This window comes from Panicum hallii, chromosome 1 (genome assembly GCF_002211085.1).
Source record: "Panicum hallii strain FIL2 chromosome 1, PHallii_v3.1, whole genome shotgun sequence".
NCBI lineage: Eukaryota > Viridiplantae > Streptophyta > Magnoliopsida > Poales > Poaceae > Panicum > Panicum hallii.
The window spans coordinates 1,995,540-2,018,332 of NC_038042.1; the positions used below are offsets into that span (position 1 = coordinate 1,995,540).

The window sequence follows — 22,793 nt, forward strand, 5'->3', positions numbered from 1 at the left end:
TTGCACATGATACTGATGATTATCATATTACTTAAAAGCATTTATTTCGAGCGAATAAATCTTTTGTTTTCCGTGATGTAAGTGTTTGTTCCACGTGATATATATTATTGTTCTACCACTTGAAAATTTGTTTTAGGTGAAGAAACCTTTTGTTCCTCGCCATATATGTCATTGTATTTGTTCCACCAGTTTCCAAGATACACAACTCACTATTTTATACAATATAACCTTTTATCCAGGTAACGTCAAAAGCTATAATTGTTCCTGAGTTAAGAATATTTGATCCAGGTGGTCTGATGTTTGTTCTATTGAATATATAGTTGTTCCACCGTTGAAAATATTTGTTCCATGGGATCGGATTCTTTTGTTCCATACGCCATGTGATATCTATATTATTTGTTCCAATATCAGTTCATTCATTTGATTTTCAGTGATAAGAACAAAGCAGCAATACGTGATGTAGTTTTAAATTTTCATTTTTCAACTAAATACTCTCATGTTAAGACTCCAGTTCTCTCTTTCATTTTTCAACTAAATACTCTCATGCTAAGACTATGCGGTGGCCAGGCTCACGCACATGACATCCTCTCCCCACCCGCAATAACTTATCTTCTTCAGCAATCTTTCTTTCTTGCAATCCGCACATATCTGTCGACGCTACCTTCTTCACACAATCCGTCGAATACACGCAAGCACCTTAGGCCAGCAGACGCCCCCTCCGCCTTCTTCGACAACCTTCCCAAACCAGCTCATCCACCATAGCTCGGTGTCCTACCTATACCTCACCACTTCTCTGTTTTGTTTTTCCTTTTTCTGGCTTCTAACCACCTATATCCCCTTTCTCATATGCTACAGAACGGGAGGACTCTCATGTCAAGCTAAAGCTCTCGATTTAGATTTTTCCCATACATGAAATACTAGTTCTACCTTATTTTAGAATATTACTGTTTGCTAGAGAAATTGATTATCAATTCAAGATCAATTGCTACGGTTAGTTTTAAAAAGTTATTCAAAATCCAAAAATATCATATCCTTGTCTCTGCTATTTTGAACTGTCAGATTCTTTATTTTCAATTTATCCTGAATAAAGCAACTATATCTCAGTTTCGATCTGCAAATGTCATCAATGAAGCCACAAAAAAAATGTTCCTTTTCTACTTGTGATTCTAATTTGTAAAAACATCATGCACAACTAGCTTCTTCATGTGCTCTCGGGAATGCATAAATGAAAAAAAAAACTTGGCAACTAGATGTGGGCCCTGAAGTGACGGTCCAAGAAGCGGACAGGGAAGCGACGCTTCTGCGATGGAACGCGTCTTGGTCGTGCGTGTTATGTCTAAACAACACCCCACTGACTCTCCCCCACTTGCTTTTGCATGGTGTCCTTGCCTCGTCGGCCATCTCCTTCTCGACCATGCTGCTGCCGTGCTGACCAGGCACCAAGGGTTTCATGCCACCCTCCTCATCGGCCGTCTCCTCCATTTCGCGCCGCCCTCCCTATCGCGCTGCTCTCTCCCATCTCCTCCGTTATGTGGCGCCCTCCACATCGTGATCCGGCCTCCTCGCCCCTCACCCATCTCCACACACAGCTCGTCATCATCGTGCTATCCCTCTTCCCCTCCGCACCTTGATGCCATTCCAGGTACAGTCGCCGCCTCGCAGGTCGCCTGTGTTCTGGTGTGCTTTTTTTTGCGATCAATTGGTTTGTGGCATCGCTCGAAAGCTCATTGGTTAGCTAGCAAGTTGAGCTCTATTTCTGTAACTATGGCTAGTAGCTTGCTTCCGGTAGCTAAATTGGACTCGTTTTTTACTAGCCATCATTCGCGTGTGTGTGTGTGTTCGGATGTGATCGGGATTTCATCACGAATTTGGAACTGCTTGGCCACTAATTCAGTTTTAGTTTTACTAAGTTGAGTTCCGTTTCTGTAACCATAATTATTGACGTACACTGATGTACATAGGAGCTTACTTCCTATAGCTAATAAATTGAACTAGCTAGTATGTTCATGTGGCATATATATGCACCGGCTAGTTCACAACGTAGTGTATATAATTCGTGCAACCAGTTAGTTTGTGCTCGTAGCCGTGCACATCGATCTGTTGCATTGCTTACTGGATTGCTAACCAACGATTTATTTATGTATCATTTTTCTTATTCTATGGCTGCGTTGGTAGGAGCAACAGCTGAAAGAAGCAATATTAACATGCAGGAGGAAAACACGTAACACACATTGTTTCTAGTGTCACATTGCCCACATATACAAAAAAACCAGAATATGCATGGATACAAAAAGAACCATTTATTTGCATAAAATTAGGTGTAGATATCTTGAAATTAAATATGGAAATGTAGCTTAACGACTCCACATATGCATTGTCACTATTGTGAATTAACCATCTTCCATGTGGTTTAACATTGTGATTTGCGAAATAGATATTTGATCTCGAGGTCAGAACTTGTTCATATAGTGTTTGTCAAAACTCATGATCTGAATGAATGCATACTATAGGTCCTGCTCTGGTTAGCTGACAGGGAGGTTTATGACGATATACGACATTTAGACAATTTATATAGTACAATAAAAACCAGTATGGCCCATGAGGATGTGAATGTGGTACGTTGGTGGTAGCTACGATGTTAGAAATAACACAAGAGTTGTTTAATACTTTTCTTTGCTAATTTGTGGCAATAGTTACGTTATTAAAAGGGTGGGAGATTTAAGAAAATGGATCTGGGATCCAAGATAAGGTGTAGGAATAAGGGATGGAGAGAGAGAGAGAGAGCATGTAATCAGTCTAAATATTTTTTTAAATATTGATAGTAAAAATTTTAAAAGTTTGAGGTAGTAATATGTTCATTTACTTTTTTTATTTGTTGTTACTACTAATTATTCCATATTTTTTAATTGTTAACTCTTAGGTTAAATATAACTTATCAGAGCTATTATAAGTTGTGAACAATAGTCGATGTGGAGAGATGCTAGGGTCATATGAACTTTATAGCAAAAGGAAATCAACAAGATTCAAAGGTGGAACTTTTCTTTTAGAGTTACATTGGATACCCTATGTACCATGTTGAATGAGAGCAATGCATACTTGAGAAGGTTCTGGAAAAATTTGGAAACGGCAAGGGAGATAAGTTGTCAAGCTTCATGCTAAGTTAGGAATTTTTTGTAACTAGATATTTTACCATGATAGAATTATCCAGAAACTAAATAAGCATGAGTGATAGTTATAAAGATAAAGAAGAATGTAGAAGATGGACACATGACAATACTTTATGCAATTACCCACACCCACTACTCCGTGCAGCGAGACGACGAAAAGCAGAGAGCCCAAGCAAGAGCTAAGTAGCAGCACAACATGTAGCATGGAATCCTAATGCATAGTGAGCAGAGTGGCTGCTGGCTAGAGGTACGGTGTCATTCGATTTGGAAGAGCGGTAAACACCAGACATCTAGCGGGATATCTGCCATACCTCAAATTTCATTTGTCCTCTGCTACTAATCCTAAACCTCCTTGCGGATACAACTAGCGGTGTAAATGATACTGGTGAGAATACGTGGGATATTGATCTATGCTTGAACCAACTACAGGCTGCATCTGCCTGGTTATAAACAAATTAAACTCAGTTTTCAGTCTCCATCATCTTTTTGGGAACGAGACTCCTTTGACTTTGATTTCCTTGCTGGTCACTAACGCGTGGTCCCAACTGCAGAGGGCAAGAAGGCAGAGGAATACGTCACTTTTTTGAGAGTCGATGAATGAGTGCTCTTGCCTTTCATCAGATGGGGTAACATTTACCTCTACAGGCTCCTTTAACTTCCGTGTTGGTCACTTAGGCGTAGTTGACATGTGGTTCCAGTGACTCAACTGTAGAGGGCAAGAAGTGAGAGGAATACTTCCTCCATCCTATAGAATACAGCTACGTTTAGGTTTTTCCAAAGTTAACCTTTTTTTTAGCTTTGACCAACAATATCTTTAAAGGAAATTATTACAAACAGAAAAGGTTAAAATAAGTTACAATTACTGACATAATTTTTATGTTATTAGTCTTGTCGGTACATACGGACAGAGGTACCTCCTGCTAGGGTGTCCAGACCCTTAGCGCGTCGCTGCCGCCTCACAGGTAAGGGCGCGATGGTGTCCGGCTCCGGCGTGTGCGCCAAGCGCATCGTGGTGGACGCACGCCACCACATGCTCGGCCGCCTATCCTCCGTCATCGCCAAGGAGCTGCTCAACGACCAGAAGGTCGTGGTGGCCCGCTGCGAGGAGGTCTGCCTCTCCGCAGGCCCCTTGTGACAGGAAGTCGTCTGACAGGGTCACCAACCAGATGGGCGCAAGGTTATACGTGACCTCGTCCTTGTCCTATGGGTGACGAGGCATACGGCTCGGGCCTGGCTGGGATCATGGTCTCCGAACGTCCCCCTCGTACTCATATAGGTCCGGCGCCTCCACGTGCCCGCGAGGACAGGGTGCTCGGGTCTGGCCTCTACAGGGCCGGAACCCCCAGGGGGTCCGGCGCCGCAACGTGTGGGGGCCAGACCCCTCTGGGCCTGTCCATCCGGACTGGCCTCGGGGTTGAAAGTGCATCTAGGCCTAATGACCTATTTTGGTGATTTATAACAACCTAAATGTGTATCTAATGTTTCAATTGAGAATAATGAGCAGGGGTCAAAGAAACCAAAAAGGAGAAAAGAAGAAGAACCAATTCCGACGATTCGTTAAAATTGGAGAACGGTACCGGTTCAAGAAATGTGGTTTAAGCGAAGATAATTCTTTGTTTTATATTTTCTTGAGTCTAGGTATACCGTACTATCAAGGGGGATGTGGAAAGTATGTGGTAGAACACAAATAAACCAAATCCGGAACCCATGCCTTGAACAGAAGATTGCAAACCCGAGTGTTCCTGGCGGACAGTCCGCCAGGCCTGGCGGACAGTCCGCCAGGACACTAAAAACAGCCTAACGGCTAGTTTTTAGAGAGGCTCTATATATACCCCTTCGACCCCCAACGAAAAACCATCGGTCAAAATTGCATAAGCTGAGCCTCAAGCACATTCTAAGCACTCCAAAGCTCCCCAAAGTAAAACCCTAGCTTCTCCACTCCAAATCCTTGGTCTAGGGTTGGGTTTGAGCAAGATCCAAGCAAGATTCAAGCTCTCCCCAAGAGATTCACCTCTCTTGGGCATCTCTTGGCATTCTCCATCGCTTTCCACATCTATTACTCTTGGAGCTTGGCTCCTAGACGGTTAGAGGTGCTCAAGAACAACCAACTCGTGGTGTGGTTGGATTGAGAAGTTTGTATTACCCTTGTTGCTAGTGAAAAGCTCAAGTTTGACCTTTGTGGTTGCTTGAGAGAGGAAAGGGTTGAGAGAAACCCGGTCCTTTGTGGACTCCTCAACGGGGACGTAGAATCCTTGAGTGGATTCGAACCTCGGGTGAAAAATCTTGTGTCTCTTGTGTTTGATTACATCACATCATCTCTTGCACATTTGTTATACTTGCTTTTTGTACCTCCGTGTAGTATTCTTGCCCGATCTACTTGTATACCTATCTTGTGCTAGATTGCTTCCGCATTTAGTGTTCCTAACTTGTATTAGAGCATTTCTATTCAAATAGATTTTGTATACAAGTTTTAGTTTTCAATCGGTTACATTTCTTACCCGAGACGTCCCAGCGGACATTGGAAGTGCCCAGCGGACAGTCCCAGCGGACGGTCCGCCAGGCAGCCTCGGACTGAATTCTTGTGTGCAGGTTTTAAGCAACGATCGCCTATTCACCCCCCCTCTAGGCGTACTTTCAAGTGGTATCAGAGCTTGGTTCCTCAAATTTGAGTCTAACAACTCGAGGAGATCATGGCCGGAGAAGATTCACACAAGAGTCTTGAGAAGAACAAGGGCAAAGAAGATGAGATACACAAGGAAGACGACAACGCCAAGTTTGATGTATCCGATTGCTCCAAGAAGAGTGGAGATCACAAGAAAAAGAGTAAGAGCAAGAGCAAGAGCAAGAGGATAGTGATTGAGTCATCCTCATCCTCAACATCAAGTAGTGATGAAGGGTCCATCTACATCAAGAGAAGGAAGAAGAAGAAATCGGTTACTTCTAATTACTCTCGCACTCCTTTCAATTATGATAACATGAGTTCCAACAACAATTTTCTTTCCGTTTCTCTTGGAAAACCCCCACACTTTGATGGAACTAACTACTCCCAATGGAGGACTAACATGAGATGGCACTTGTTTTCTCTTCACCCTAGTCTTTGGGAGATTGTTTGTGTAGGTATTGAGCAACCGGATAGCGATGATGAAAGTTTTGGACCAACCATGCAACAATTATTCCACCGCAATGCTCAAGCCGCAACCATTCTCCTCTCATCCTTGAGTAGAGAGGAATTTGATAAAGTGGATGGATTGCAAAGTGCAAAAGAGATATGGGATACTCTCAAAGTGGCACATGAAGGCACCAAGAGTATTCGGAAAGCAAGAATTGAGATGCTTGAAGGAGAACTTGGGAGGTTTGCCATCTTGGATGATGAAACTCCCCAAGAGATGTACACAAGGCTCAAGAAGATGATCAATCAAGTGAGAAACCTTGGAAGTAAGAAGTGGACCGACCATGAAGTGGTCAAGAGGATGATTAGGGCCTTTTCGGTGAGAAACATAACCTTATGTACCATGATAAGGGAAAGCCCTAACTACAAAAGGATGACACCGGAAGAAGTTCTTGGCAAGATCATCAACCATGAGATGATGGAAAGTGAGGCCAAATATGTCAAGAGCTTGTCCAAGGGAACCTCAACCTCAAGAGGACAAGACATTGCCCTCAAGGCAAATAAGAAGGAAAAGAGCAAGAAAGTTGTCCAAGAGTCCTCATCAAGTGACAATGAGAGCGATAGCTCAAGTCTTGATGATGATGACATGGCTCTTCTCATGAAGAACTTTAACAAATTGATGAGAAACCGCAACTACAAGAGCAACAAGAGGCATGAGAGCTCCAAGAGAAGGACAAAGAGAAATTGCTACAATTGTGGCAAGAGTGGGCATTTCATTGCAAATTGCCCATATGAGAAGAAAGAAGACAAGGAAGAGAAGAAGAAGGATAAGAAGGAGAAGAAATACTTCACCAAGGACAAGAAGTTCTTCAAGAAAAAACAAAGTGGTGAAGCACATCTTGGCAAGGAGTGGGACTCCGATGATGAGAGCTCCGACTCGGATGAAGAAGATGTGGCCACACTTGCTTTTAACAAGACTTCTCTCTTCCCCAACCTCAAGGATGGGAAAAACATCACTCACACTTGTCTTATGGCAAGGGGAGGTAAAAGAAAGGTAAAATACATCCCATGCTCTTCTCCTAAGTATACTACTAGTGATGATGAAAGTACATCTAGTAGCTCTAATGAAAATGATAATGATATTGATATGATTGCTATGTTCAAGAATCTAGACAAAAATGCTATTGCTAAGTTTAACGAACTCATAGAAGAGCTAAATGAGAAGAATGATATTCTTGAGAAACAAGAAAACTTGCTCATTATTGAAAAGAAAAGAAACCTTGAACTCAAGGAGCTCATAACTAAGCAAGAAGAAAAATGTAAGGCCTTGGACAAGGAACTTGTGGAAAGCAAGGAGACTAATACTAGTCTCAAGAGTGCAAATGTTGCACTTCAAGATGAACTTATTTGCTTAAACAAAAGCTTTGAATTGCAATTTGACACTTTCTTGTCCAATGCCTCAACATCTCAACATGACTCATCAACTAGTCTCTCCATAGCACAATCATGCATTAGATGCAAGGATATTGATGTTGATGCATGTGCTACTAACGTAAAGTTGATTGAAAGCTTGAAAGTCAAGATCACATCCCTAGAAAGTGAAGCACAACAAAAGAAGAAGGATCTTGAGGAGGAAAAACTCAAATATGCAAGAGGTGCATACTTGAACTCAAGACGCCCCAACATCAAGGATGGTATTGGTTTTCAACGTTTTGAAAAGCATAATGCAAGAATCAAGATCAATGGGCATGAGTTTCCTAAGTTTGTAAGGGAAGCAACAAATGGGAAAATTGCTTCCGGAACTGGGCACCTGAGAGTGCCTGGCGGACAGTCCGCCAGGCCTGGCGGACAGTCCGCCAGGACCCAGCGGACAGTCCGCCAGGAACGCTCGGGTGGCAGAATTTCAGCCTTTCGCCTCACTTCTTCCAATGCATCAAAGCTTCCTACTAATCATTTCTATGACTTTAATGCATCTTATGTGATTATGAGAAACAAGTTTGGAAGAGTGTTTGCTAAATATGTTGGGCCACACCACAAGAGTCCAAAGACTTGTGTGTGGGTGCCCAAATCACTTGTGACTAATGTAAGAGGACCCAAGCAAGTTTGGGTACCTAAAAACAAAGTCTAAATCTGTTTTGCAGGGCTATGCCTCCGGTGGATCAAAGTGGATCATTGATAGTGGATGCACTAACCACATGACCGGAGAAAGAAGCATGTTTTCAACTTATGAAGAGAACGACGACCCTACCGACTTAATCTCTTTTGGTGACAATAGCCAAGGAAGAGTATTGGGTTTCGGTAACATTGCTATATCTTCCGAGCACTTCATTTCAAAAGTTTTTCTTGTTGAAACCCTAGATTACAACTTGCTATCCGTGTCGCAACTTTGTAACATGGGTTACAATTGTATGTTTACCGATGAAGGAGTGACCGTCTATAGGAGAAGTGATGGCTCGGTTGCGTTTAAGGGTGTATTAAAGGGAAAGCTTTATATAGTGGACTTCACTAAAGATAAAGCTCAACTTGATACATGCTTAATTGCAAAATCCAACATGGGTTGGTTGTGGCATCGCCGCCTAGCCCATGTTGGTATGAGAAATCTTCACAAGCTCCTAAAAGGTGGTCATGTCGTAGGACTAACAAATGTTGTATTTGAGAAAGATAGGCCTTGTGGAGCATGTCAAGCAGGAAAGCAAGTTGGATCTAGCCATCCCACCAAGAACATCATGACAACAAGTAGACCATTGGAACTACTTCATATGGATTTGTTTGGTCCTATTGCCTACATAAGCATCGGCGGTAACAAATATGGCTTAGTCATTGTTGATGATTATACACGTTTCACTTGGGTATTCTTTTTGCATGATAAAAGTGAAACTCAAGGGGTTCTCAAGAAATTCTTAAGGAGAGCTCAAAACGAGTTCAACTTAAGGATCAAGAAGATTAGAAGCGACAACGGGAGTGAGTTCAAGAACACTCAAGTAGATAACTACTTGGATGAAGAAGGAATCAAGCATGAGTTCTCCGCTCCCTATGCACCTCAACAAAATGGGGTGGCGGAGAGGAAGAACCGCACGCTCATTGAGATGGCAAGAACAATGCTTGATGAGTACAAGACTTCCGACCGGTTTTGGGCGGAAGCGGTCAATACCGCTTGTCATGCCATCAACCGACTTTATCTTCATCGTCTACTAAAGAAAACTTCCTATGAGCTTCTCACCGGTAACAAACCCAATGTTTCATATTTTAGAGTTTTTGGGAGCAAATGTTATATTCTCAACAAGAAAGCTAAGAACTCTAAGTTTGCTCCTAAAGCTATGGAAGGTTTTTTACTTGGTTATGATTCAAACTCACGTGCATATCGAGTATTCAACAAAATCTCCGGATGTGTTGAAATCTCATGTGATGTGGTGTTTGATGAGACTAATGGCTCTCAAGGAGAGCAAGTTGATCTTGATGAACTAGATGATGAAGAAGCTCCAATTGAAGCTTTAAGGAACATGTCAATTGGAGATGTACGTTCTCAAGAATCAAGCAATGATCAAGGTCAACAATCTTCAACCAAGGCATCTCCTCCAACTCAAGATGATGATCATCAAGGAGATGGCAATGATCAAGGGGGAAGTGTTGAACAAGATGAAGAAGAGAGAGATGATGAACAAGAGGAGTCAAGAAATCAAGTGCCACATCCTAGAGTGCACCAAAGTGTTCAACGAGATCACCCCGTGGACAACATTCTTGGTGACATTGCAAAGGGAGTAACTACTCGTTCTCGTATTGCTACTTTTTGTGAGCATTACTCCTTTGTTTCTTTTCTTGAACCTCTTAAGGTGGAAGATGCTCTACAAGATGCGGATTGGGTAATGGCCATGCAAGAGGAACTCAACAACTTCAAAAGAAATGAAGTGTGGTCATTGGTGGAGCGACCCAAGCAAAATGTTGTTGGAACCAAATGGGTGTTCCGCAACAAACAAGATGAAAATGGTGTGGTGACAAGAAATAAAGCACGACTTGTGGCAAAAGGTTACTCACAAGTTGAAGGTTTGGATTTTGATCAAACTTTTGCTCCCGTAGCTAGGCTTGAGTCAATTCGTATTCTTGTTGCCTATGCTACTCACCATAATTTTAAGCTCTATCAAATGGATGTCAAAAGTGCATTCTTGAATGGCCCAATCAAGGAAGAGGTATATGTAGAGCAACCACCGGGGTTTGAGGAAGAAGCGTATCCTAACCATGTTTACAAACTCCATAAGGCGCTCTATGGGCTTAAGCAAGCACCTAGAGCATGGTATGAATGCCTTAGGGATTTTCTTATTGAAAATGGTTTTAAAATTGGTAAAGCCGACTCTACCTTATTCACTAGAAAAGTTGGTAATGATTTATTTGTTTGCCAAATATATGTTGATGACATCATATTTGGTTCTACTAACAAAGGTTGTTGTGATGAGTTTAGTCAAACAATGGTCAAGCGATTTGAGATGTCTATGATGGGAGAGTTGAACTTCTTCCTAGGATTTCAAGTCAAGCAACTCAAGGAAGGGACATTCCTATGCCAAACCAAGTACACACATGACATACTCAAGAAGTTTAACATGGAGAATGCAAAGCCAATCAAGACCCCCATGGGCACAAATGGACATCTTGATCTTGATATTGGAGGTAAATCCGTGGATCAAAAGGTATATCGATCCATGATTGGCTCATTACTTTACCTTTGTGCATCTAGGCCCGATATTATGCTTAGCGTTTGTTTATGTGCAAGATTTCAATCAAATCCTAAGGAATGCCATTTGAGAGCTGTTAAAAGAATCATGAGATATTTAGTTCATACATCTCACCTAGGTCTTTGGTACCCAAAAGGTTCAAATTTCAAACTAGTTGGCTATTCCGATGCGGATTATGCCGGATGCAAAATTGATAGGAAAAGCACATCCGGGACTTGCCAATTTTTGGGTAAATCCCTTGTATCATGGTCATCCAAGAAACAAAATTCCGTTGCTCTTTCCACGGCCGAAGCGGAGTATGTTGCAGCCGCACATTGTTGTGCTCAACTTTTGTGGATGCGACAAACTCTAAAGGATTACGGTTACACCTTGAATCGTATTCCACTCCTATGTGACAATGAGAGTGCCATTAAAATAGCCGAAAATCCTTGTGAGCATTCTAGAACCAAACACATAGATATCCGGCATCATTTCTTGAGAGATCATAACCTTAAAGGAGATATAGAAATCTCTCATGTGAGAACAAATGACCAAGTTGCCGATATCTTCACCAAACCCTTAGATGAGAAAAGATTTTGTGCATTAAGGAATGAGCTAAACATCATTGATTCTAGAATTTTGGAATAAAGTGTTGCACACTTGCTTGTCTAGTGGTAAACCTTTTAACAACAAAATGATTTTCAAAATAATGTATTCCTTGTTTGTGAAAATCTTAGATTCTCTTGATCGTTTGAATCGAATTGGTTAACATGGTCTCTTTAGATGATGAGTTATTGCTGCTCCTAGCTTCCGTTTGTCTTTTCTCTTTTTGGTGCTTGATGCCAAAGGGGGAGAAGATTGTATCCTAGCATGTGTTCTTAGACTCATGGTGAGCTTGAGTGTCGTCAAAAACTTATTTGGATATTTGGATGTATGTGAGACTATGTGTTTATTGCTTATCTCGTATTTGAACTAAGTTGGGTTGTAATAACCTATTTATGGATGATGCTATGCTATGATTGTGAACCTATTGCTTATCCTTGTTTATCTAATCTTGGTTTTATCCCATCATGATGCTTTGACTTTATTTGGTTTGCTCATTATGAAATGGAGTTCATGAATATCTTGTGGATGCATGGATTTAGGGGGAGCTCATCACATATTTATTTCCTCAAGCTCTATTGAATTCATTGTTTTTATTGATTCATTTAGGTTGTCATCAATCACCAAAAAGGGGGAGATTGAAAGTGCATCTAGGCCTAATGACCTATTTTGGTGATTTATAACAACCTAAATGTGTATCTAATGTTTCAATTGAGAATAATGAGCAGGGGTCAAAGAAACCAAAAAGGAGAAAAGAAGAAGAACCAATTCCGACGATTCGTTAAAATTGGAGAACGGTACCGGTTCAAGAAATGTGGTTTAAGCGAAGATAATTCTTTGTTTTATATTTTCTTGAGTCTAGGTATACCGTACTATCAAGGGGGATGTGGAAAGTATGTGGTAGAACACAAATAAACCAAATCCGGAACCCATGCCTTGAACAGAAGATTGCAAACCCGAGTGTTCCTGGCGGACAGTCCGCCAGGCCTGGCGGACAGTCCGCCAGGACACTAAAAACAGCCTAACGGCTAGTTTTTAGAGAGGCTCTATATATACCCCTTCGACCCCCAACGAAAAACCATCGGTCAAAATTGCATAAGCTGAGCCTCAAGCACATTCTAAGCACTCCAAAGCTCCCCAAAGTAAAACCCTAGCTTCTCCACTCCAAATCCTTGGTCTAGGGTTGGGTTTGAGCAAGATCCAAGCAAGATTCAAGCTCTCCCCAAGAGATTCACCTCTCTTGGGCATCTCTTGGCATTCTCCATCGCTTTCCACATCTATTACTCTTGGAGCTTGGCTCCTAGACGGTTAGAGGTGCTCAAGAACAACCAACTCGTGGTGTGGTTGGATTGAGAAGTTTGTATTACCCTTGTTGCTAGTGAAAAGCTCAAGTTTGACCTTTGTGGTTGCTTGAGAGAGGAAAGGGTTGAGAGAAACCCGGTCCTTTGTGGACTCCTCAACGGGGACGTAGAATCCTTGAGTGGATTCGAACCTCGGGTGAAAAATCTTGTGTCTCTTGTGTTTGATTACATCACATCATCTCTTGCACATTTGTTATACTTGCTTTTTGTACCTCCGTGTAGTATTCTTGCCCGATCTACTTGTATACCTATCTTGTGCTAGATTGCTTCCGCATTTAGTGTTCCTAACTTGTATTAGAGCATTTCTATTCAAATAGATTTTGTATACAAGTTTTAGTTTTCAATCGGTTACATTTCTTACCCGAGACGTCCCAGCGGACATTGGAAGTGCCCAGCGGACAGTCCCAGCGGACGGTCCGCCAGGCAGCCTCGGACTGAATTCTTGTGTGCAGGTTTTAAGCAACGATCGCCTATTCACCCCCCCTCTAGGCGTACTTTCAGGGGTCCCGGACCTCCCTTTTCCCCGGGAAGGGGTCCGGCGCTGCCACGTGCCGCCTCAAGCTGCCTGGGAGGCGGCTGCAGGGCCAACCCTGTCACGTGCCCGTGGCAGAAGGCCTCCCGTGGGGCGCCAGCCCAACGACCGCATTAAATGCGGGTAGGTGGACTGCGCGTGCCCAAGACAGGGCATGGCCTGCCCACTGACACGCTGGGCAGATATGCTGACACCACGGTAAGCCCGCCTGTTTCTAAGGCGGCGCGTCGCATCACTGTGCACTGTGCACGGGCAAGCGGCGTACAGTTAACTCACTGCGCCGCGCGCGTGAGCAAGGGGTGGTGATGGTCTGCTGCAGGAGAGCTGAGGCGTGCACTACCACAGTGCACGCGGAGGCGACGGCGTGGCGGGTCAGCGCAGCCCCTTCACCTATCAGAGGGTTCTAGCCTAACAGTGACCGCACGTCCTCCACTGTGTGAACACCGACAGCAGGTACTGTGCCGGTAAAGCAGCACAAGACCATATCCTGGCTATAGATACGCACATCAACTTCTCGATCGAGAGGACTACAGAAAGGAGCTGGAGAAGAAGATTATATATCTCTCGTATTGCAGGCTCCAGTTGCCGGGCCCACCTGTCGGGGTCCCGCATAGTGTACGCACTCCCCTTGAGCCTGTAAAAGGGAGAGTGCACTCGTTAGAACGATAACTTCTAAATCCATAAGGCTCTCTCAGGCTCTTTCCAAGCCCAACAATCTTTCAAGCAATACAACACTCAAATGGACGTAGGGTGTTACGCTCCGGCGGTCCGAACCACTCTAAATCCTCGTGTCCTTCCCGTGTTCATCCGCCCTTTGATCAAGCGCTCCTAGGTCTCTCCCAAACTCTTCCTAAACTAGGATTAGGCGAGTGCAATCTGCCACCCGGCTGGAGATTTCCTCCGACAAGTCTCTATAATTATTTTGCTATTATGGTTAAAATTGAAAAGTTTAACTTTGAAAAAATCTAAACGTAGTTGTATTCTAGGACACGTGTCCCTTTTCCAGAAGTGGATGAGCGAGTGCTTTTGCCTTCCGTCAGATGGAGCAACCTCTACCTCTACAGGTTGTCCAACTGTGCTTGTCTGCAAAACTACCGCTGCTTGTGAAGTGAAACAATATACCAGACCTGGAGAGGTTGAGACGACAGTCTAGCTACTTGTGGGGACAAATGAGTCGTGTAAGAAGCCATTTCATTCCCAGTACCGCCAGGCCAAAAATGGTGGAGCTTGCTAATTTTCATTTCAGCCAAAAAAGGGCACGCGCACCCCCCTGTTCGCCCCTCGAAAAAACTCCCCATTAATAGCCGCAGGCCAGCTTGAGCCGACGCCATCCAGCCGTCCATCCGCGACGCGCGCCCATCTCCGGCCGTCCAGACGACGCCGCGGCCGTTTCCTTCCCCTTGACACCCCGCGGGGCCCACCTCCCCCGCTTTATTAGCTCGTCGTCGTCCTCGGCCTCGGCCTCGACGGCTCCTTCCCGACGAAGCGAAGAAATCGAACCCGCAGCGCCGCCGCCGCCGCCCACGCTCCACGACGCGACACCGCCGTCATGTCGAGGTGCGTCCGTTTCCCCTCCCGCGTGCGCACACGCCGGCCTCGCGCTCTCTTCCTCGTCGGCGGCCGGTGTGATTCGGGCTCGTATTTCGTCACGATTTAGGCTCGTCTTGTTCAAGTCGAGCTTCGTTTCTGTATCCACATGGTTGTTCTGGAATATGAAACAAATTGTCGCGGTTGTTTTTTTTCTTCTGATTTTTAGTAGTAAATTAAATCTGCACGTTACTGGCAATTGAAAATGGTCCACACATCAGGAATTGCTGAAAAGAATGTAAAGCTTGATCAAGTACAGCAAATTCAGTTTATAGGGCCTGGAGAGACAGGACACTCGGTCTATTATCCATCGAGCTAGATGCCTGTATTTTTTTTTCCTGAATTTAGGGTGTGATACGGGCTCGTGTTTCGTCACGATTTGGGCTCGTCTAGTTCAAGTCGAGCTTCATTTCTGTATCCACATGACCACATGGTTGTGCCAGAGTACGAAACAAATCGTCGCGGTTGTTTGCCAGCAATTTTAATAGTGAATTAAATCTGCACGTTACTAGCAATTGAAAATGGTCCACACATCAGGAATTGCAGAAAAGAATGTAAAGCTTGATCAAGTGCAACAAATTCAGTATAGGGCCTGATGAGCCGCCACTCATGACTGCCTGTGTTATGAAAACCAATGTATTACGAACGAACTTTGTTTGTGTGTTTGAATGAATTTTGCAGAGTTCAACCGTTCCAAAACAACCGCGGCTTCTTGTTCGTGAAAATTCATTTGCACTGACGTTTCCTTGCACATTTAACAGGTGTGCTGACTCGCGAAAGATGGACTGGGGTTTTCAGCTGAACCCATATGCCGCTCCGTTCGTGCCTTCCTCCATGACCAGCTCTGCAGCAGAGAGCTTGAATCAAAGGACCTGCTCATCCGAGAAGCCATCAGGTGAAGCTGAGAAGACCGAGACCGCCGACAGATCCGCCGAGTACGACCTCCCGGACTCGCTCTCCTTGGATTTCTACGCTGAGAGCCTGGCGAAGCTCAGCATCTCCGGCGAGTCCTCCCTGAAAGGAGACGCCGCTGACGGCGCACTGTTCGATCCGTCAGAATGTTTGGGGAGCGATCCGGATATTCACCCGCCCAGTGTGGTGGCGTACCTCTCCCACATGTTCCCGAATGTCTCCGCCGACTTCATCGTCGACGCGCTGAAGCTCCAGGAGTTCGACGTGGATCTCACCATCGACATGCTTTCTCACTTGGTAAGTACGTGATCGAAGCCCTTTTCGATCCTAGTCGTGAGTGAAGTTGATGGGTTGTGGTCAGTTGCAATGCTTCCTGTGACGATCTTCTTTACCTGATCGAACTTGTATGCCAGTGTGAAGCTGATGGGTATGGCCACTCTGCTGAAGCCGTGCGTCAGGAAAATGGCACCCCGAGGCGTCAGCATTGGGGCGTCGAGAGGTCGCCGAAAGGCGCCTTCGCCGCCAACCTGCAAGATAAATGACTGTGCTCAGCTACATCTTCATCGCCAAGATTGGGTGTGCCTCCTCTAAAGTAGAGTGGGTGCGAAGTTCTTACGGCCGTACGGGGTACGATCATCCTGGAGAGGACCTGGGGCAGAGGCAGCAAAGACCAATGTCTTGCCTTGTTGGGACACGGATGTTTTCGGTTGTAAAGTCTTCTGTCCCACCATGCTTCCAGCTGCGCCATTTTTACCGTAAGATCTACAGCTGAGCTCTTCTGGTAATTTGGAAGTCAGGGATCTTGTACGGCATGCAGTCTCTCTGTTCTTGTACAGTTGTACTGTCAATCTATCCATCGCCTGTCAGCAGGTAATAGCGACCGTTGGTTGGTGCTGGCTTCCACGGCGTTCAGTGTGGCCAGATGAACCATTCATTTTGTGCTCTCAACTCTGATGAGAGCCTGTCTTTAATTTACTTACAAGATCGGCATGAGCCTGAGTGCAGGCAAGCGTCAGCATTGATGTTTAGCTGGAGGCTACGCAGCTTGTGCTGGATGCGACATGAACTTTTCATGTGTGGGAACCAAACGCAACCCAAGAGTGGATTGCACGAGATCTATGTGTTGCTTTGCTTCATTGCTTGTGTAGCTTGCATCCTATGGTTTTCCTTCGAATGGAACGAAAACGAAGCCCATGCCTGGTTTTACCCTTTTCCCTTGGGAATCTTTGATAGCTACGAAAAAAGAATTCGAATGTTTACACGTCAGCACATCAGGGACAAAGAAGAGGATGGCGTGAAAGCGCACGTGTACAATCTAGCTAGCGTGGGGGACAGGGCACTGTGTCCATTTCAGCCTCCTCTCACCGACACCGCGGCCCCACCATCCTGAGGCGGTGAACCCAACCCACTGGCCGCTGCTGCCCCCTCGTCCAGAGTCGGAAGGCGAAAGCAGCAGCGGAAAATTGTGGCCGCGAACGAAGACGACCGCGCCGACGGCCACGAGCTCCTCGCCTACCCCCCGCCGCGTCCTCTCCCGCCGCCCCAGCTAGGCCCTCCCCGCCCCTCACTCCGCGTCCGGTATCCAGGGCTCCAGGTTCCAGCTTCAGGCAGCCCCCTTGCATCTCGCATTCGCCGCGGTGGTTTCAGGTACGATTTCGTTCGAATCCCCCGGGGAGTTGCTCGAGCTGATTGATGAGGCATGTTTGCTACTCAAATGTATTGGATTCTACTGGATTTCCCGTTGTTGTTTTTCTTTTAGCTAGGATTGGGATACGGTTTACGCAAAGGGGGCAAGCTGTCGCATTTAGTTTGTTTCCCGTTCACTCAATCATTCAGGTTTACAGTTCCTCCTGCAATTGCCGCGAAGCTCATGCTAGTTACAGTTTTTTGGAGTGTATAGTCCTATTGTTATGTCTGATGATTTATTCAATTGGCCTAGTCGTTGAGGTTTATGTATTGGTGTCAAGCAAGCATCAGTAGCATTTTCGACCATCAGATTGGTGCCTTTAGTGCCGTACATGGGGACCCAGTGGCAGTGCAATGTCGTCTAGTTTAGTTAGCTCATAATTTCAGATGAAGATGTAACCGAATGTTTTCAACAATTGTTTGTCGCAACAATTCCTCTTGTGTAATGACGCAGTGGGGTTTTTTATCGGAAACTATATACCCATTTCTTAACAAGTTATCTTTCTTTTTCCTTTCTCAGGGCAACGTTATGGAATGCTTAACAACAAGTTTTGCAAGGTAAGCTGCTCCTGTGATCCTGTTGTTTAAATGGTTCTTTACCTGATTTCCAATTTTGGGGGTCTCCTTTACCTGATCTTAATTTGGTAAAGTAGTACATTCTCATCTTGCATTGAACCTGATAAGATTGTTCCATTTTTCTTACCCGTTAATTTTAACACGTCATAATTTTTTTCTCAAGAAATGTGGGGAAAGAGCACAACTTCGTATGTTCAAGTAAGTTGGTGTCTGAAAACCAATGGGTTCCCAGAAGGATTTGCTGCTATGCCCCCAGTTTGACAAACTTCAGTCAACGGCACAAGTCCACTGCTATGGTATATCCCATGAGACCAATTATTGGAAGACATTCACGCTGGAGATTCTTTGCAGCAAGTTTGAACTTAGAAGATGGCCCTGCACCCTCCGACTCAACATCATCTTCATCGGAGCAGACTACCGATGGTGATGCATCTGAAAATCTGCTTTCTGAAAAGCTGAGCTCTGATGAGGTATGTTGAACTCAAACATTATCTTTTTCACTTATCAAATGCAGTACCTTTTTTTTCTTGAATATGCAGGAGATTTGCGCATCATTGCATTCAGAACAAGAAATGTACATAGAGTATGGCAACAGATTCTCAACACAGTACTGAAAACAGACACATTCTCATTTCTGAATGGTCAATCCAGATTTTTCTTCTACCACTTAAGATGGCTATACTATATATTTTTCTACTATTAAGATTCAAGCATAAAGTTTTTAACTTCTTATATTTATTTCTGTGTTGCTTGCATGCGCATCTTTTACATTTCAATTGGAGGCTTGATGTGCAGCAGTTAACATGAGAGAAAATAACATCTCTATGATGCCTATGACTATGTGGTTCTTCCCTGTTTGACATATTTAATTTAAAAGTCACTGGGATTGCTATAATAATAATGGAATAATCATTAAACCTGGTTCCCAGTGCAATTCATGACTCACCATCTAGATTAAGCTAATCTCCTTATAGTCTTGATAATTAATGCAGTCCATTCTAGATTACCGATTAGGTAAAGAAAAACGTTTTCTTGCAGCACTCATTTGTTTGTCGATTGAATTATAAATTTGTAGCTTCAGTTGAATAAAGAACAAGACCAGGATGTTGAATTTAATTTCTAGTTCGAAAATCGTGAATCCTAATTTTCCTGTCTCCTTTTTTTTTGTAATTTTGCAGTTGAAGTCTCTTCTGGCTGACTCAGAACGAAGTAAGCTTTTGAGAAGGCTCAGCGAAGCAAATCAATATAACCGGTTCCTCAAGAGACAGGTTTTTTTTAGTGTTCTCTTCTAAATAGTTCAGTAGACTGCATAGTTCTTCCTACTTTTTAGTATCCCAAATACTAAGCTGCCGTATAAATGGCCAACGTCTGCTCAATTTCTTACTCTGTTGAATAGCATCGAGACATTTAATGAATATAGCATGTTTTTGCTATCATGAGGTGGTCAGCAAGATACAGTTGATTTGCTTTGATCATGTATTAGTGATTATTTTTATTGAAAGAGTATAAAGTAGGTGCTATGTCAAATTTGCATAATGTTAACTCGATTTTATGTTCTACAGTTGCAACTAAAGGATGATGCAGTCATAAAGTTCAAGAGTGAACTTGCTGCTTTGGAACTAGAACTGCAGGTTAGCTCTTGCTGCATTTTTCTTCTTTCTATTTTTTAATGATTACACTTGATGTTTAACTCTGTATGCATCAAGATGTAGACCTGTATGTAAAAGTTTTTGGGCTTTTTTTTGTCTGGCATATATTTGAATGTTAGCAAAACTGTGCTGTCCCTGATCATCCATAAGAAAATCTACTAATGTTTTCTTTTGACTGATCAGTCAGCTTCCCTCATTTCTTTAGATTCTGTATGAAAATCTGATTGTGGCATAGAAATATTTCCCATAATTATATCAAACTCAAATAATATTTGCTGTTGTTGCCACTAAGGGAGATGAGAATATTATAGTATCCTGCGTTTGTCGTCTTTAGAACTGGGCCTAACGTAATATTTCCTTTACTGGTTTCATTCAAATCTTGTACGATGAGGATTTAGGGGATGCACATTATTGGTTATGTTTTTACTCGAGAAAATGTTTATACTTTCGTACATCAACTCTTTCATTGATGTCAACAGGCTCTGGTTGGCCTAGCCGAAGAGATTGCTAATTTTGATGTTCCATTAGGGTCTAGGAAGATAAACGGAAAATATATTCAATCTCTTCTTCTCTCCAGATTAGAAGGTAAGTTATAACAAGGAGCATGCAATGCTTCAAGTTGAATCAACATTGGAAAATTTGGTGACAAATTATATTTGCTCCCTGCAGCTGTTCATGGTAAGGTTATGGAACAGATAAAGGATGTTGACTCTTTAAAGCCCCAAGAAGTTTCTGTATACTGGGTTGGCATGGCTGAGGTAAACATTTTTTACTTGTTATATCACAGCTATATATAGGAATTTTTGTTCAACTTCACGTTATATTGTCATGTGTCTGCTATTGTCCCCTTGGCATCTTTTCTTTAGTTCTTACAAGCCTGCTGATGTATGTTTCCACATCAGAATGTGCAAATTATGGGCTCATTCGACGGGTGGTCCCAAGGTGAGACAATGTCCATGGAGTATTCAGGTGACTATGGAAGATTCTCTGCAACTCTGAAGCTAAGACCTGGAAGGTTAGTTTTATCAGTTTTTCCATGCTGAACAGTTTCGTCTCTTCACGTAAATAAACTCATCGTGTGCCCCGTGAAGGTATGAGATCAAGTTCTTGGTTGATGGGGAGTGGAGATTGTCACCTGAATACCCCATGGCTGGCGAGGGAATGACACAGAACAATATTCTCGTCGTGGAGTAGCAGAATTTTCTCTTCTAGCATCTTAGTAATTCGGTAGATCTGAAACAATGCCGAAGTGTATCCCCATCCCTTCTTTCCCCTGTAATATGTTGCTACCGTGCGGTTGCCTCACAGAACTCAAATGTTTTGTGAAATGCAAGCCTCCAGAGTCCAGATGTATGTTGAATATTTGGCATTCAAGATTTCCTTTTCATATCTAGTGGTTATATTCAACATTACCTTGAGCACTACAAAGTAACAAATCTCATAGAACAAAGACAAAACTTTCATCATTATGAAAAGTTCCCTGATTATTCGTACTATAGGACCCTATTTTTCATCGTTTTCTTTTTTGATATTATCCTTGATTGAGCACTAGTTTCATGTGGCACAATCCACTCTTCTGCTTAAGCTAACAAAAACTATACGCTTTGAAAGAAAAGACCCGGAACGTCCGGACCAAGCTCTGTCAGCATCTTGCTCACAGCAGCCACCAGTTCGTCCTCGCCTCCTCTTCGCTTCACCGCCTCGGTGAACCTCTCCCGGACCTCTTCGGAGCTGGTCAGCTGGTCGCGCCAAAGGCGGAGCCCCAGCTCCCGAATGGGCGTCTTGCGATTGGCGGGGACGAACGTCACGTCCATGTACGCCAACATGTCCTGGGTCATCTTGACGGCCTCGGCGTGCTGATTCCACCTGGCCAGCAGCTCCTCCAAGAACGCCGCGCCGCCGTCCGCCGGTGCGGCGGCGGCCTCCACAGCCCTCCAGAGACTCTGCACTTCAGAGGCCATGGCGGCCTCCATCGCCGAGTACAGCTCGGCACCCTTCTTGTAGAGGACCATATAGTAGCGTTCCTGTCGCCTCAACAGGAATTGGGTATCCGATTATGATCAGCTGGGAAGACAGGAGGAAAGGGAGAATTAGGGCAGAGAGGTGAGGTGATGATCAACCTGTGCAGCATCTCAAGCAACATGGTTGTGCTGCCGTGAGCGTAGAATTCGCTGATGGCCTACGTCGCCATCTTGCATGCTCCGGCGACGAATTCGGGGTGCAGCCTGTGCTTGAAACGCTCTGGCTTCAAACCGCGCCGACCAGTGGGCTTGCCTTTGTTTTGTTTTCCAACTGCTGTTCTTCCCGTGATTTCTCAATTTTCTCCATCTTATGCCTGCAGAATCGCGATCATGAGTTGTGAGTTACGAATAGGATCATAGGATCATGATCTAAGTTAATTGGAAGATCAGTGTACGTAAATTTGGAAACTATATGTTTGATGAAATTCGCAAACCTCATCAACTACGAAATCCACACTCAGAAAAACATTGGATGATTGGGAAAATCCGAGGCCAATGTGCCTGGGCTTTCGTTCGCAATTCAGGACCAGTTTAACAAAGAGAACTCGCAGACAAAGATGAAACGATGCTAGTTTAAGATTTTCCCAACAGATCGAAACGATCCAAGTGAAGAACAGATTAACGCTTTCACATCATGCCCTGCCCCCCAAAAGAAGAAGAAGAAACTACTCATCACAGACTTGATACTAATTCCAGAACGCGATTGGGGTAGCGAGTAATAACCCGTGAGCTCGTCGCCGGTTCCTCGCGCCTCCGCTCGTCGACAGTTCGTCGATCGCCTGGTCCTCGCCGGTTCCTCGCTTCAGTCCTTGAGAACCTACAGTTCCCCCACCGGCCACCGCCGAGTCAGTAGTCACTGCGAGAGCCGCCGCCGCCGCCGCGAGACG

The 22,793-nt window shown here is 44.0% G+C and overlaps 2 protein-coding genes across 2 annotated transcripts; both read left to right on the forward strand.

Annotated features, from left to right (window-relative positions):
- The first annotated feature begins 14,905 nt into the window (after positions 1-14,905).
- Positions 14,906-17,083, forward strand: LOC112873709. The gene is made up of 3 exons (XM_025936735.1): positions 14,906-15,032; positions 15,824-16,271; positions 16,388-17,083. The coding sequence occupies exons 1-3, from the start codon at positions 15,025-15,027 to the stop codon at positions 16,514-16,516; spliced, it is 585 nt and encodes a 194-aa protein (XP_025792520.1). The 5' UTR covers positions 14,906-15,024; the 3' UTR covers positions 16,517-17,083.
- A 280-nt stretch (positions 17,084-17,363) lies between these two features.
- Positions 17,364-21,292, forward strand: LOC112889582 (protein PTST, chloroplastic-like). Its single transcript, XM_025956337.1, has 9 exons — positions 17,364-17,621; positions 18,181-18,218; positions 18,400-18,706; positions 19,415-19,504; positions 19,799-19,867; positions 20,365-20,470; positions 20,555-20,643; positions 20,788-20,900; positions 20,977-21,292. The coding sequence occupies exons 2-9, from the start codon at positions 18,190-18,192 to the stop codon at positions 21,077-21,079; spliced, it is 906 nt and encodes a 301-aa protein (XP_025812122.1). The 5' UTR covers positions 17,364-17,621; positions 18,181-18,189; the 3' UTR covers positions 21,080-21,292.
- The last annotated feature ends 1,501 nt before the right edge of the window (positions 21,293-22,793 follow it).

Coding starts and splice junctions, on each gene's coding strand:
- LOC112889582 (XM_025956337.1), top strand. CDS start 18,190: ATGGAATGCTTAACAACAAGTTTTGCAAG. Junction 18,707..19,414: donor AAAAGCTGAGCTCTGATGAG/GTATGTTGAACT, acceptor GTAATTTTGCAG/TTGAAGTCTCTTCTGGCTGA. Junction 20,901..20,976: donor CTGAAGCTAAGACCTGGAAG/GTTAGTTTTATC, acceptor TGCCCCGTGAAG/GTATGAGATCAAGTTCTTGG.
- LOC112873709 (XM_025936735.1), top strand. Junction 16,272..16,387: donor TCGACATGCTTTCTCACTTG/GTAAGTACGTGA, acceptor CTTGTATGCCAG/TGTGAAGCTGATGGGTATGG.